The sequence below is a fragment of the Gavia stellata genome, chromosome 21 (assembly GCF_030936135.1).
Source record: "Gavia stellata isolate bGavSte3 chromosome 21, bGavSte3.hap2, whole genome shotgun sequence".
NCBI classification, from domain to species: Eukaryota; Metazoa; Chordata; class Aves; order Gaviiformes; family Gaviidae; genus Gavia; species Gavia stellata.
In genome coordinates, this window is record NC_082614.1 from 1,541,989 (window position 1) to 1,557,623 (window position 15,635).

The 15,635-nt window shown below is 47.2% G+C and overlaps 1 protein-coding gene across 1 annotated transcript; it reads left to right on the forward strand.

Annotated features, from left to right (window-relative positions):
• The first annotated feature begins 379 nt into the window (after nt 1-379).
• Nucleotides 380-14,471, forward strand: SF3A1 (splicing factor 3a subunit 1). Its single transcript, XM_059827618.1, has 16 exons — nt 380-445; nt 2,517-2,629; nt 4,437-4,641; nt 5,466-5,723; nt 6,181-6,255; nt 6,990-7,140; nt 7,604-7,797; nt 8,430-8,547; nt 8,661-8,846; nt 9,215-9,336; nt 9,509-9,751; nt 10,443-10,653; nt 11,443-11,597; nt 12,436-12,537; nt 12,758-12,829; nt 13,752-14,471. Exons 1-16 carry the CDS (start codon nt 380-382, stop codon nt 13,851-13,853), a joined length of 2,373 nt encoding a protein of 790 aa, XP_059683601.1. The 3' UTR covers nt 13,854-14,471.
• Nucleotides 14,472-15,635: the final 1,164 nt, after the last annotated feature.

The window sequence follows — 15,635 nt, forward strand, 5'->3', positions numbered from 1 at the left end:
GGCCCCACCTGCCCGAACCGCCGCCGCAGCCTGCTGCTATGGCAACGGCCCGGGCCACGCCCCCGAACGCCACGCCCCAGGAGGCCACGCCCCCCCGCGCAGCAACGGTACGTTCCTCCTGCGCCTGTATAGAACCCACCCTCCCACGGCGCATGCGCTCTGCCTCACCCAGCGCCCCCCCCCCCCGCGGGTGGCCGGTAGCCAGCAGTGCGCGTGCGCCCGCTCGCGGCGACTTCGTCACTTCCGGCGCGCGTGCGCAGCGGCTCGCGAACGGCCGCCATTTCGTCCGCGGCGGTGACGGCTTCCTCCGGTTCTCGCTCTTCTCGGCCCGGGAGAGGCTCCGGCGGGGAAACGCTCCCCGCCGCCCCGAGGGAGCACCATGCCGGCCGGACCCGTGCAAGCCATGCCTCCGGCGCAGCCAGCGCCCCCCGCGGAGAGCAAACCGGTGCGGGCCGCGCGGGCGGGGGAGGGAGGCCGCGCTGAGGCGGAGGAGCGCGGGGTGCTCGGCGGCCGGGGGCCCGAGCACGGCCGAGGCCCGGGGGAGCGGGGCTCACTGGGGTTATTTTGGTCTCTGGTTTCTTACACTGACCCGTTTCTCTTGGTTTTTGAGGGGGGCTGCAGGTCCCTCCTGCTGTTTGCTGCTGATTCCTGTAGGCACCGCCCGCAGCTCCCCGTTCATCCGCAGCCAGCCTGCTGGGGCGCGGGGAGGCTGCTACGCTTCGGGATAAGGCTGAGTCCCTTCCTGGAAGCGGCACAGGGTTGTAATTGTAATGGATGGGAAGGTTTGCCATAAGCTATGGGAGCAGCCCTGCCGCCGGGAAAAATGTGTGAAAGGATTAAAGATACCCGTTCCAGTGCGCTTGAGAGAGTGTAGCAGTCCCGCGTTTCGCAGTACCTTCCCGTGTTCTCTTCTGTCTCAGCCATATTCGCCTCTGCTGGAGCCTCTTCCCGGCCTTCCCGAAATGGGGAGCAGCCGTTCCTTCCCCAGCTGTTCCAGCAGTTTAACACACCAGCATCAGTACCTGTGCAGCTGTACCGCAAGCCAGGGCAGGGAGCTGATCTGTCAGAAAATCCTGGGTGACTTGGTGTAGCTAATACAACTAGGAGGAAAATCGTGGTTCCCAGCAAACACCCAGGGTCTTTCATGCGTATGTGTTAACAAGGCAACTCAGCATTGCAGTTAAATAAAAACATTTCTCAAGCGTGTGTTGCCTAGTCCTTTGGCTCCTCAAGATGATGTTGTTCAGAGCGAGTGGGAGTGAAAAATAAACATGTTTATGGTGTCTTTCTCTTAACGCACTTTACTAAGGTTGTATTTGACTCGAGAGGGTTTTCTGCCTTGGAGCCCCCATGGATTTAGCAGAGCTAGTAGGTTTACTAGTATTTTAGAGTTTCCCTGACTGTCCCTGTTAAGATTATATACATTTCCCATACAGGTGTTCTCTTTTATAGCAGCTTTTCTTGTGAAAGTTGCTTGGTGAGGAGAGACATCTTTAGTATCCTGCAAAGAGCAGCTTCTGGTCTTACTGGAAAATAAAGCCGTCCTCAGGGAGGGTTCTGGGATTTTAGTTCAGATCCTCTTGTAATCTCAGTGAGAAAAATGCCCTGCAGAGCTTTTCTCTGCGAAACAGCTTTTGATGCAACCACAATAGGATTAAAAGCTATGTTTTACTTAATGCGGAGTTAATAATTCATATTCTAGTTTCTTGCAGTCCCTTCGCAGCCTCTGGGAACGTTCATAAGTTCCAAACCTGTTTAGCAATGCTGAGTTATTCCTAGATATGTGTTTGTAGGCATTCCCCTACGCTGCCTCTTGTCTCGGCGTTTGTAAACCTACTTGGGGTCAAGGCTGAGATAGTACAAATGCTGGCAGGACTTGTTTTGGTTCCCGTGGAGTGGCCTTCCTCATCGCCTTGCTGTGCCCGTCCCTGCAGCGGGTGCCCTTGCTAAGCAGACAAACATTGTCTCCCACCCTGAGAAGCTGAGCAGTTAGTTTGTGGGACCGGTGATTCAGATTGTTAAACCAGATCTTTGTGTCAGGAAATATTAGATGTTTTGAGGGCTGGGGAGGAGGATAGGCAGTGCTGTCTGCCGTTTGAGTTGCTGTTTGGAATACTTAATTCTTACATAGCCTTCATTAAGCACGGGGTTGCAGAACAATTTGTTAAGGTGTGTTAGGATTGTTACTCCCAGTGTAGATGAGGAAGTTGAGAGAGAAGGTAGATGAATTTTTCAGCTCAACCACCTGAAAATAAACTAGTCTGGGTTTGCAGCCTACGGGGCTATTTTTCACCCCCTGATGCTGGTATATGGTATGTTACTCAATATTATTTAAAATTCCTTCTGTTGTTCTCAGCTTTGATTTAGGCTGTTGGAGTTAAGTATCTTGACTGATTGTAAACACCACCATGAAAGATGTCTTCCTCTGCTGCCACCTCTCCACTTTTTGATGTGAGGCAGCAGTACAGAGGACTGTAACGAAAAAATACATGTGTATATATACGTTTTTATTACAGCCAGAAGAGGAGCCAAAAGAGGAAGCGGCACCAGCCAAGCCTGTGGTAGGAATTATTTACCCTCCTCCAGAGGTCAGGAATATTGTGGACAAGACTGCCAGCTTCGTAGCCAGGTAAATGACACTGGTGCCACTCGTGTTTCCTGGGATTTTCATGCTTTTCCTCTTCCAGTGCTAAAGTCTACGCAGCTCCAGAAACTGAAGCAGGTCACAGTCCTCTGAATTTACACAAAAGATTTTAAGGATTGAGTCTATACCAGTGAGACTGTGGAAGAGAAACAACAATATTCTACTTAAGAGGTGTAAGACATGCTTTGCTAGAAAAACTGGTAGTAAATAAAAGTTCTTGGCAAAATGTATCGTACGTGCTGCAATAACCAGGTAACAGTTCCTGTTCTGAATGATCTGAGGGGGAAGCAAAATCCCAGGTAGAAAGGGAGCCTCATTACAGGTGCTCCGCTGAGTGATGAAGCCAAGAGGAGTCATGACTGTATTTTACAGTGTGTAGGCAGATTGTAGGTGATGAACTTCCCAGCACAAGGGTGCTCGCTTGCTTGTTGAGCCCTGGGGTTAAGTCCCATTCCTGTTTGTGTACAGCTTGGTAAGCTGCGCCAGCAGCTGGGATCTGCGTTCGTCCAAGCTGCAGTCATCTCTCTCTCCCTTGACGGCCAGAGGGAGAGAAGTACATACCTCCAGAGAGCAGTCTGATCCTCTCTTAGGATGGATAGATGAGCTGCCCGTGGTGCGTATGGGACTTTTTCCCCTGTTGACTATAGCAGATTGATTAGCGTGAGTATAGACATCAAATTTAGGGGAGGAGTCTCAAAGTTGAATAAATTTTACTCATTTGGGCTTCTTCCATTTGCCTAATGTCATCATTCTGCAAGTGCAAGCTGTTAGTGCTAGCTAGGCCATCTTCCTCTCTTGTTTTTTAATGCTTACATATTTCTGGCTGTCTTATCACTACATGAGGTCTCAGGGGACTGCATCTTGGTCTGGCAGTGTATGAGTAGCACAGGAGGTAAATACCCCTCAGCTGGCTGTGTGAATTCTTAAGCTTCACAGCATCCAGGCAGGCTGAACGCTGCATGCTTTCATCTCGCGAAAACTGAATGGTTGTTGCTGTGAGTTTAAGACAGTTACTAGATGCTGGTCTAGTCAAAGTCACTTCTTGTGTAGCTCATTTCTAAAGGGCTGCCAAGGAGCGTTGGCTTCCTTTGAGGATAAGGAAGGGGCTGTGTTTATCCTTTGGTATTGTAGAGACCTCCTCTATTGCAAGAGGCGGAGTGTCTAAACAAGACTTGGAGGTATCCGGAGAATATGAAGAGAAACATGCTACAGCAGCTGTTAACTTCCTCAGACTGCCCCGAAATAAGTGGCTGTGCACTTTGCAGGGGAGGAGTGGACGTTACCTGAAATGAAACTTAGGGCTCTCCTAAATGCAGCACTCCAGTGTCATCAGTCTCTGCGTAGGCTGACGGTTACCTACTTTTTTCTCCTATATGAAATTTGTGGAAATGAAACTAGTCTTAAAAGCTTGTTCACAGAGGAAATAAAATTGGTCTAGTAAGTAACTTGTAAACTTCATCCAATAAACTGTCTAATCCAGTGAATGATCTTTTGTTTGTATGTAGCCAAATGAAATTGTGGAACACTTCTGAGTGTGAGTTTTTAACTGTCTTAGATATTCACTGTGAAGCGTTGCAGACTAAATTAGGACAAATGCCTTTAACTTGACTGTGTACAACTGACAGCTATGTTGGGTATGAGTTACTTAGAGAGAGGTAAACTCCTTCCATGTAGGAGAGAAAATTTTCTTCTGAGGGGCTGATGCATCAGCACATCTTACTATGAAAGAAACGGGCATTTACACTTGAGTTGATGCCCGTTCATCTAAACAATTTACCTTTTTTCTCCCCAGAAATGGTCCAGAATTTGAAGCTCGAATTCGTCAGAATGAAATAAATAACCCTAAGTTCAATTTCTTGAATCCCAACGATCCTTACCATGCATACTACCGGCACAAAGTCAGCGAGTTCAAGGAGGGTAAAGCACAGGAGCCCTCGGCTGCCATTCCCAAGGTCATGCAACAGCAGCAAAGTGCTCAGCAGCAGCTCCCGCAGAAGGTAAGTATTCCTTTTCACTTGGGTTGAGAGCTTGGCTTCTAACTGGTTTTGTCACATCCCAATGTTAAGCAGGAGGTCTGAAAGACCAGGCAAATGAAGGAGTTATTTATACATTTGCAAAAAAAGACAGCACTGAGAGGCTTGGAGTTTAGTGTCTGGGACTTCATTTTGATGCAAATGTGCATCCCCCAGTTGCGGGTAACTCAAAGTTGTGTGTGAAAGAACCAATGTATTGTTCTACTTGGTCCGTTTTAATTACATTTAGTTGTGTATTGACCAATACGGTACTTACACTAGTGATTGCTCGGACTGTATGAGTTCGGGACTCCTTCCATAGGCAAGTCCTTCAGAATTCCTTGGAGTTCAGTTTGGGCTTGTTGCATGCACTGTTTTGTAGAAACATTTCCTTTTTCTCTGCCAGAAGGATCAACTTCCCCTCCAAATGTGGAATACAAAATGTTGTTAATCTTGTTTAGCTGTGCCTTTATACGTACTGGATGGAGAAAGGGCACTGACTGAGTCCGGGTCTTCTACGTGCTTTGCGTGGCCAGCAGTCGCTCTGTGTGGTATTGACTGTCCTGGAGGATTATAGCGAAGTCCTGATAGTTTCCAGTTTTGCTAGCTGTTGGAGCAACATTTATTTTATAGTAGCTTAAATACAGATGTCCCGATATACCCCATGGTACCAAATTTTCTCATCCTTGCAGCTGCCAGGACATCTAGACTGACATTGCTTTCCTGCAACAGCTGAAGGAAAAATGGGCTCTCCCGAGTGTTTGGTAACAATTTCTTTCTTCAGTCACTGAGCCGTCTCTGTTCTGCAGGTGCAGGCCCAGGTGATCCAGGAGACAGTTGTTCCGAAAGAGCCGCCTCCGGAGTTCGAGTTCATTGCAGATCCTCCCTCAATCTCGGCCTTTGACTTGGATGTGGTGAAGCTCACAGCGCAGTTCGTGGCTCGGAACGGGCGGCAGTTCTTGACTCAGCTGATGCAGAAAGAGCAGAGGAACTATCAGTTTGACTTCCTTCGCCCCCAGCACAGTCTCTTTAACTACTTCACTAAGCTGGTTGAACAGTACACAAAGGTACTCTTGGCAGTTTACCTGTCAAGTTGATTCCTTCAGCAGCAGTATTGATTTTTGAAGACTATTGACCCCTCACAAAGCAGCCAGACTAGAAATATGTGCAGGTGTAGGAGTCCCTCCTTTAAGTCTCACTCTTTTAAGTAGGGTGGATGTCTTGTGCATTGTTGGCAACATGCAGTGCTGAACACAGTGGGCTGTTACTTAAGTGTATCAGACGCTAATATAATATACGTAAAAGTTGTGGGCTTTTTAAGTATGGAGAGTAGTTAGAGGGGAAGAGTGGATATTTTTAAGTGCAAGTATGAGAAATAAGTAATAAGAGGGTTGCAACAGTACAAATGGAACATAGCCCTAGGGGTCTGCTGCTATTTTTATCAGTGTGGAAAGAGAATAATTGCTTTTAAGGAGGCTTTGGAAAAAAGAACTGTTACTAACTGTCATGCAAAATATGTTTCAGATCTTGATCCCACCGAAAGGCTTACTCCTCAAACTCAAGAAAGAGGCTGAAAATCCCAAGGAGGTCTTGGATCAGGTATTGCATGAAAAATTTGCAAAATGGCTGAAGCATTTCAGTTATGTTTTGAATTTTTTTCTCTTTGCATGTTTCTGACTTACTGGCAGCAAATACAGATACACAGAGAATAAAATGGATGTGTCCCCTGTAGTCACTTGAACACAGGGTACCCAAGCTTGCCTTTAAACTACTAGCTAGTGTGCCCGTATTGGGGGTAGTTTACTTTTTGCAGCATAAAGGCAGAGATACTGCACAATGCCATTTCCAAGCGCTTTACAAAGTAGAATGCTTCCCTCTTGGACAACTTCACTGTCACACCTCAGTCACTTACAGTCCTTCCAAGCTGTTGTTTATTACTTTGACTTCTGTCTTTGTCACAAAGACTGCTTTTGCTTTGGAAAGGCGGTGTGACAGGGTTGTAATAAAGTGTCTGTGAATTGTTTGCTGGCTCTGAATTTTCAGTGATAACCTGAGTCATCTCATACCTGGATGGCTTGGTCTTGGCTTAAGAAGTCTGCAGTTCCAGCTTTAGAAAAGCACTTTACAAAGCTGCTGCAGTACATTACTCAACAGGCAAACCTGTAGTTTCTAAATGAAATAAAAATATTTCTTTGTCCTGCCAGGCCTTTGAAGGTAGTGCTTGTGTAACTGCCCCGGAAGGGTTGGTAGCGTAAACTTCCAGATGCTGTAGAGATGTCTGTGATGTGTTACTTGACTGACATTTGGTGCTTGCTTTACTTGTCCTTGGGCAGGTGTACTACAGAGTGGAGTGGGCAAAGTTCCAGGAGCGAGAGAGAAAGAAGGAAGAGGAGGAGAAGGAAAAGGAGCGTGTTGCTTATGCCCAGATTGATTGGCATGACTTTGTGGTTGTGGAAACAGTTGACTTTCAGCCCAACGAGCAAGGTACTGAAGTTAAGCGTTGTAACCTCTATGGAACTCTGCTCTCTTTGAGTACTGACTATGTCCTGAAATGCCCTTTTTAGACAGATGTTGGGTTTTACAGCTGCATATCCTTCAAAGATAAAAGGGAGAGCCTTCTAGTGACAGTGTGCAGGGCTGGGGTTTTTTTTGAGTCAGTAATGTTCTCCTTCCACGAAGTCCAGGACTGCACTAGTGTCCGCTTTTCCAGTTCCACCAGGACAGCAGAACTTGTCCCACTTTCTAGTGGTGCTTTCCCCTGTAACTATCTTCATCTTCAGGTGTCATGCTGATGTTGGTCTGTATAGACTCCATCCATTCCCTTCTTTATACCTTGGCTCCCAGGAGATTTTGATGCCACTGCTTTGTAAAGAAACTGATATTTCTGTCTGTGTGTTGAGCAACAAAAAGGGATAGAGAAACAGAAGCTCTGTTTTCTGGCTTGTAGGGAATTTCCCTCCTCCCACCACGCCAGAAGAGTTGGGAGCTCGAATCCTGATCCAGGAGCGTTATGAGAAGTTTGGGGAAAGTGAGGAGGTAGAGATGGAGGTGGAGTCAGATGAGGAAGATGAAAAGCAAGAGAAAACAGATGAGCCCCCAGCCCAGCTGGATCAAGACACACAAGTGCAGGATATGGATGAGGTAACTAGCCAAGAGAATCAGCATTACTTTTGTCCCATGAAGTTTGTGTGGTTTATGATGCCCTTCATTTTCACTGTAAGAATTTCCTCAGTTCCTTCTGATGGAATTTCAAAACAACCTGTTTCTGCTGGAATGCTGAAATATGGTATCTGTAATGCTTTCCATGACAATACAATTTCCAAGAGAAATCCAGTAATTTTGTCTCCGAATGGTGTGGATTTTGTATTTCTGTGGTCAAACTTTGTGGGCTTTCTTCTGCACAGAGTCTGGAACACTGAAGGATGACTCATTTTAGACTCTTCCTCTACCCACTTGTAAGCAAGCTGTTTTTCTGGTAGCAAGGAACAAGAGCATGGTTAACCGTAAGCCCCTGCTTGCCGTGCTGTGGTAATGTGGAAGCTGAGGAGTACTTGCTTCCTCTTCTGGGTCCGCAGCATTTATAAATCATGATTATCCAGAGGAACCACTGTAGCGTAGGTGTCCAGAGGCAAAAATAGCTCCATTGCTTTGAAGCTGCATCATCAATTCTTCAGTGCTGCATAGGATTTTTGTGCCTTTCTGAAATCTTATGTGTGGGTATTTGACTACTGGAACTTGGTTATGATGGGGTTTTTTTGTTTTTTTTAAATAAGGGCTCAGATGATGAAGATGAAGGTCAGAAGGTTCCTCCTCCTCCAGAAACCCCAATGCCACCACCTCTTCCTCCCACACCAGATCAGGTCATTGTGCGGAAAGATTACGATCCCAAAGGTACATCAGGCTGGTGAAGAAAAACTTTATTTCTTCCTGAATAATCACAGAAGTATTTGTTACTAGGCTACATCCTCTGATGTGTTTTTAATAGTGTGGTTTTGTTTTTCTAGCCTCAAAACCATTACCACCTGCCCCAGCTCCAGATGAGTATCTTGTTTCCCCCATTACTGGAGAGAAAATTCCTGCCAGTAAAATGCAAGAACACATGCGAATTGGTCTCCTGGATCCTCGATGGTTGGAGCAGCGCGATCGATCCATCCGTGAAAAGCAGAGTGATGATGAGGTCTATGCCCCAGGTCAGCTTGAGCATATGACACGGCTTGCAAAAGCCGGTTCCTAGACGAGTTCTGTGAACTCTTAGCACACTCCCTCACTCACCCCAGCTCCCACTGATAAGGACCATCTCAAATGTAGCTTTCTGTATTATGTCCTCAGCGTGCTGATTATGTGGATACATTTGTCGTTACTACATTGAAGCCATTCTATGAACTTAAAGGCAAAGAGCATTTGTTGCTGCTGACCAGCTATCAGCTGCAGTCTCTTTTTAGAAAGAGCAGCACTCAGCCGTTAGGTACCAAACAATTTGAAGATCATTAAAAGAGGCTTGGTTGTGTTTGACTTTGATTATATCACTTGAGATAATAATTTCTCTTTTTGCCTGCAGGTTTGGATATCGAAAGCAGCTTGAAGCAGCTGGCAGAGCGCCGTACTGATATCTTTGGTGTAGAAGAGACTGCCATTGGTAAAAAGATCGGTGAAGAAGAAATCCAGAAACCAGAGGAAAAGGTAGAGTGGAACCTGTGGTTTTTTAACAGGTTCCTGTAGTATTATGAATGCTCAGAGAGACAGGAGTCTTTTGAACTTTGTTCTTGCTGCAAAGCTGCTGTCTTGATTTATTTGCAGCTCACATTACAGCCTGGACAGGCTGGGGTTATTCTGATTTATTTTATCCTCTCAGGTGACCTGGGATGGCCACTCAGGCAGCATGGCCCGCACACAACAGGCTGCTCAGGCCAACATTACTCTCCAAGAGCAAATTGAAGCTATCCATAAGGCCAAGGGACTGGTGCCAGAAGACGACAGCAAGGAGAAGATCGGTCCCAGCAAACCCAATGAAATGCCCCAGCCACCCCCTCCTTCATCGGCATCAAATCCCCCAGCTAGCGCTCAGCCTATCACGTCCGTGCCTCGTCCACCCACGGTAAGTGTTTGGGCTTCCAAAAGCAAATGGCTGTGGCTGTAGTTAATTAGAAGGGAGTCCTGATGAAGGTCAAGGGTTCTAACAGCAGGCCGCTGGCTAGAAGCAGATTTTGAGTGAAGTTTCCAAATGACTCTTACACCATCAGAGGAGCCCTATTGAACTTGCTGTTAAAAATGGAAAATAAGATTTAGGCGGAGCTTTTCATCCTTAGAGGTACCAAAAAGACTTGATCAACTGGGCAGAGGAAAAATCTGGGCAGTGAGATCTTGGAGGAAGGGAGTCTGGCTAACAAAGGAATGGGTGGGGGCCTGTTTTTAGGTGTAGAAAGGTGTCATGCAGAACAAAAGTAGCTGCAGGTAAGAAATGTTCACAGGTGACTCACTTGCCCGGTGTTCCTGCCCAAGGCTTGTGTTACATGACTCTGAAATCGCTCCTTTAAGATTGCTACGTGGCTCAGTGTCTGATACCTGAGTGGTGAGGGAAGGAAGAACTGTTTAATCTGTTAATGAGGCTTCTGGGCCTGTTTACAGGCAGCTGGGGCTGGCCATACGGTGGGCTTGCTGAGGTTCCCAGCAAGTCTTTGGCCAGCAGAAATCCTCCGTGTGTTGCCCTGGTTATTTTAATCGGGACTGTGAACAGCACTGAGCGGTCCTGCATGTACCTGCTAAGAAAAATTACCCTCTCTCTCCAGATGCCCCCTCCCGTTCGCGCCGCTGTTGTTTCTGCAGTTCCAGTCATGCCTCGTCCCCCGATGACTTCTGTGGTCCGTTTGCCTCCAGGATCCGTCATAGCCACCCCCATGCCACCGATAATCCATACCCCACGCATCAACGTTGTCCCCATGCCGCCCTCTGCTCCTCCCATCATGAGTCCCCGCCCGCCTCCCATGATAGTACCAACAGGTTGGTAACTTCACCTTTTTCTGGCTAATTGTCAGTTAATTCCTGTATAACATGGGCTTGAGCTTTGATTCTTTTTCCCTTTTGTGCCTCTGATAACGGCGTGTAATTGGGTTTGTAGACCCGAAGTCCCATCATTAAGAATTTTGGGGTGTTTGGTATGACTTACTTGGCAGTACTGCTTTTGGGTTCAAGACTCCTCCTGCAGGATGAAATACAGAGAATTATGTCTCACCCATTTTATGTCTGTGTCCCCGGGAGCCTGCCCAGGTGAAGATTAAGAATTCACGCTGCTTTCCAAAAGGAACCAGAGTAAAGAGGAACTGCCGGTACCTCACTGGGTGTTACAACTTGTTACAGAAGTTGCTGCTGCAGGAGGAAAAGCTGTTGTCTGGCCCCTTTCCTTAAGCAGCTTCATCGCATTAGGTGCTTTTGAATTGAAAAGCACAATGTAAAAAACAATTCTTCCTTCTTTTTTTTTCTTTTTTTCTTTTTTTAATTGAGCTGCTGGCACTGCTGCATGCCAAACTGAGAGCATTTTCTTTTTTGCAAGATCTGCAGGAAGCTCTTATGCTGCTTGTTGTCTTTTCCTGGACTGTTTCCCAATATAAAAGATCTCCTAACGTTTGAAGTTTGCATGTTACTGTTGGTTGTGTTAACTTCCTCCATGTATTGTGGCATTTATTTTCAGCCTTTACTGGTCCACTAAAAGAGTTTTTGTGTAAGGGAGCGTCTGCTGTATACTCAGTGGCTGACTGCAGGTTTTGTTGTGTCCCCCCAATCCCGTTTCAGCATTTGTTCCAGCACCTCCCGTGGCTCCGGTTCCTTCCCCAGCACCGATGCCTCCTGTTCACCCGCCGCCACCGATGGAGGATGAGCCAGTCTCAAAGAAACTCAAGAGCGAAGACAGCCTGATTCCAGAGGAGGAGTTTCTGCGCAGGAACAAGGTACGTGTGTGGGCTGGCCGCTTGTCCAGAAGCGCTGGAGTCCTGACCCTGCTGGGAAGAGCCTCTGCCCAGGGGATGTGAAGCCGGCTCGCTGCCCAGGGGGGAGCTGATGTGCAGAAGTACTTTGCGAGGGAGTGACTTTCTGAGATGGTGCCTTCCTGCTGTCGTTCCTGAGCAAACTGAACTGCTTTGTGTTTTACTGGAAAGAGCAATGTAGCGCTACACACAGAAGTGTAGTAAGATAGTACTCTTCTGTAATTAAGGGCAGGGAGAGGTAGGTTTATAGTAGTGTAAAGAAGAACTAAAGCTGCTAATAAGCTTTTGAGCAGAGGACTGCTAAGCTGGAGATGCAAGGAGATTTAATATATCAATGTCAGCATGATAGTATGGTAACGTGGTATATTCCGTAACAACATGAACTAAATGTTAGACTGAATTTCTTCCTGAGGAGTGCCACGATCATGGGTTGAGTTTTAAGTCCTTTAAGAAGGCTGTAGAGTTTTCCTGGACATCTGCACACAGAAGCTGTCTCCTGTTTAATGCTTCATATGTTCACTCTGTAATACTGTGAATGCGTGTGTTGCTTGCTGAATGGCACGCAGAAGGAGGGACTAATGAGAGAAATCCAACTAGATGTTTTGGTAGCAGTGAAGTAACTTTCTCAGTGTTTGAGGCAAATACATTTTTGTGTGTTTACTGAGAAGTTGAGATATGTGGCTAGTTTTGGAAACAAATAATTTGTCTGCCGCTGTGTGTCTATAAACAGTTTGTCTGCTGCTCTTTTATCGTAGTCCCGAGCCTCCTTGCCTGTAAGAGACGTTATCTTTGTTTCCTCTAGGGTCCGGTCACGGTCAAAGTCCAGGTTCCCAACATGCAGGACAAGACGGAATGGAAACTGAACGGCCAAGTGCTGGTGTTCACCCTGCCGCTCTCAGACCAGGCACGTAGCTTATTAACCTGGCCTCGACGCCTTCTTGTTTTGTTACCGAGTTTCTTCGCTTTGAGAATAGCAGTTGACCTGCATGGCAGGAGTTACAAAACTCTGGATGTTCCCCATGCTGTGGCCTCTTGAGCAGCGGGGTTGCGTGGCTGGGGGAGCAGCGCTAGCCATCCGTACAGCGGGGAAAAAAAGCCTGAGCGAGCTCTTTGATTCTTCCTAGGTGTCTGTTATAAAGGTTAAGATCCACGAGGCCACCGGGATGCCAGCTGGGAAACAGAAGCTGCAGTACGAGGTGGGTATAAGCCCTTCAAACGCTGTATTTCAGTGCTTTCTGACACACAAACTGACTTCTTACAAGAAAAAGTTGTAATGTACCTACTGAGCTATTGGGAAGAACAGAGGGAATGTTTTTCCTGTCTGTACAGCATGCTCGGTTACAGCACACTGTTACAGCAGGACAGGCCTTTAATAGGTGACGTCAGTGGATCTTCACATTGTCGCTGCTGCAGATGAGGCCTCGAAGCTTGATGGCTTTCTCTGAAATCAGCCTATTATTTTATTGGGGGGTTTTTGACATTTAAATGCAGCAGTCTGCTCCCACTGATCTGTCCTGTGTGCTCTGGAAGGTGGGCGAGAGTACCTTGAAACCCTGGCAGCTCTGAAAAGACTTTATGCAAAACACGGAAGGGAAGAGATCTCTCTCTCTTCCTCTCGAGACTGGAGCTGTTAGAAAGGCGCCGTTCCTTTTTAATAACTTGTTTCCAGTCGTGCATGTGCACAGGCACAATCTGCTGCCTAAGCAGTGAACTTTGTGCACTTATCTCCTCAGGAGTTCATCTATGGGCAGATATTGTGTTAACCCTTAGCGAGAAAGGAAGCTTAACTGGCTTTTTAAGGGAAAAAAAAAAGGACGGGGGGGGAGTGGAGCCTAAATAACTTCACTTGTTGCGGTGACTGTCTTTATCTGTATGTTCGTAGAGGTATGTAGTGTATATGGTCTGTCTGTACTCTTGCATCATTCCCAGCGTACCCACATCCTCCAGTGCCCTGTCTTTGGAGACACTGGGATCTCTCCAGGTTTTTCTGCAGTGTTCTGTCATCACCCTGTTCGGAGAGTAGGGCCGGGAGGGCTTCAGCTCTGGGGGGGGTTTGTGGGAAGGGAGCATTAAGCTTTCTGCTGTGACTATTTCTTTTTTCTTTGCTCCTCCCCTCAGGGCATCTTCATCAAGGATTCGAACTCCCTGGCTTATTACAACATGACAAGTGGCTCTCTGATTCACCTGGCACTCAAAGAAAGAGGAGGCAGAAAGAAATAGAAGCCGCGGAGCCCAGAGACATAACATGGCTCTGTTGCCACTTGTGTAACCCCAACCCTTCGAATCCTCCAGCCTTTCAGGGGCTACTGCGATTGCCTGCCAGCTCTAGTTTGAAAAGAGAGACTGTGAACCCCGTGTTTGGGTGGCTGATGGGAGAGGGGGAAGCTGGTAGAGCCCTGAAATGTGTAAATGTAGTGACCTAGTACGTAACTGCGGCAGTCTGTTAGTGATCGATGCTTTGCTCAAGTGCTGGCTCTCCTTTGAATTCCCTTGTGAAGTAACATTGAGGTCATGCCCAGCTTAGTCTAGATCCATCTTTGAGGGATTTACACTGGCCGAGAACATCACCTGTCTGACTCCAGTGCTTGCTGCTTCATTTAACCTTTTTCTCATTGAGAACTTCTTCCTTCTCATCATACTTAAGCCCCTTGTTCTTTCTCTGTCTCCGATCTATCTGCAAGAGCCTCTCGCACTGACCCTGACTTGGAAATTTATCCTCCCTCGGCAGAGTGTACACGGCTGTTCCCTGCGATAAAGGGTCTGTGCACGCGAAACAGCTCCGTGCTGCTTCTGTACAGCCTGTGATTTGTTTTAATAAACACACGTCTCGGTGCGGGATTCTGTCTGTCGCAGCTCTCATTCCTTGGGTTTTAGGTTTTTTTAGATGGAGACGTGCCTGGCTTCAGAGCACTCAGATGGGTTGCAGGGAAATGCATTGTGTTTTTGTAATTAAGCAGTTTATCATAAGAAACGCTTTTATTTTCTAGAAAAGGCTGCAAGAAAAGGGTTTTGTTACAGTTTCCCTAGTGCTACAGAGTTATTCATGAACGGAAGGCATGGATATACGAACGCTTATGTCTGTGCCTGGGGGCAGAAAGACTACTTTGAACTTGGTAAGAATTTTATTGGAAAACATGTTTTACACTTTATATCATGCGCCTGGTGTCTCTTGGTTCTGGAGAGCACGCAGGTCTGGAAAATAGGTTATTCCTGTACCTTCAGTCAGAGCTGTGTTGCGGATTGATACGAACATAACACAGAATGAAGTTAATCGACAGCTAGATAATGAGGTGCCAAGGGAGAGGTGGTTGTCTGTTGCAGCCCCGACAGCTGTGTGATTTTTGGGTACCTCTGCTCTTTTTTTGGGATAATCCAAAGCCATTTATGGATTTATTATTTTTTTTCAGCGGTGGTCAGGCATTACAGGAACATCCTGTTTACCTTATTCTGTGCGTAGTGGGGAGAGAGATTCAGCAGGAGGGAAGAGCAAGCATCCTCCCGCCTGCCTGGTGCTCCTCTCGAGGGCAGGCGGGTGAGAGGAAGCCCTTTTGCTGCAGGGAAGGTGCCTGGAGCTGACCCAGCGCAGGTGGCCAGCGATCCCCCGGCCGTGGTGGCCAGCTGCTGTCTCTGGCAGATGCCCACGTGTCTGCGAGCGCTGCCGCACTTCGTCGCACAAGGGCAGCCTGGTGCTGTCCCTGCTGCAGGACGCTGAATTTGGAGCCTTTCAGCAGGTGTGGGCAGGGTGTTTGGGTGTATGGTGGGTGAAGGGTGCTCCTGCCCTGCAGGAAGGTGGGATAATGACTTCCCTTTTGCTTTTAAAAACTAGACAATAGGTACAATCTTGGAGAAAACAAAACTGGGTAGTGACTGGTGCTTTCCAGAGCTGATAAAAACTGCCAAGAAAGCTCTGAAATGGAGAAGTCGTCAGGTTTTTACATCCGGCGCGGGGCCCAAACGTGATGGGACTGTGCTTAAGGTCATCCAGTGTTTCTTCTCCAGCTG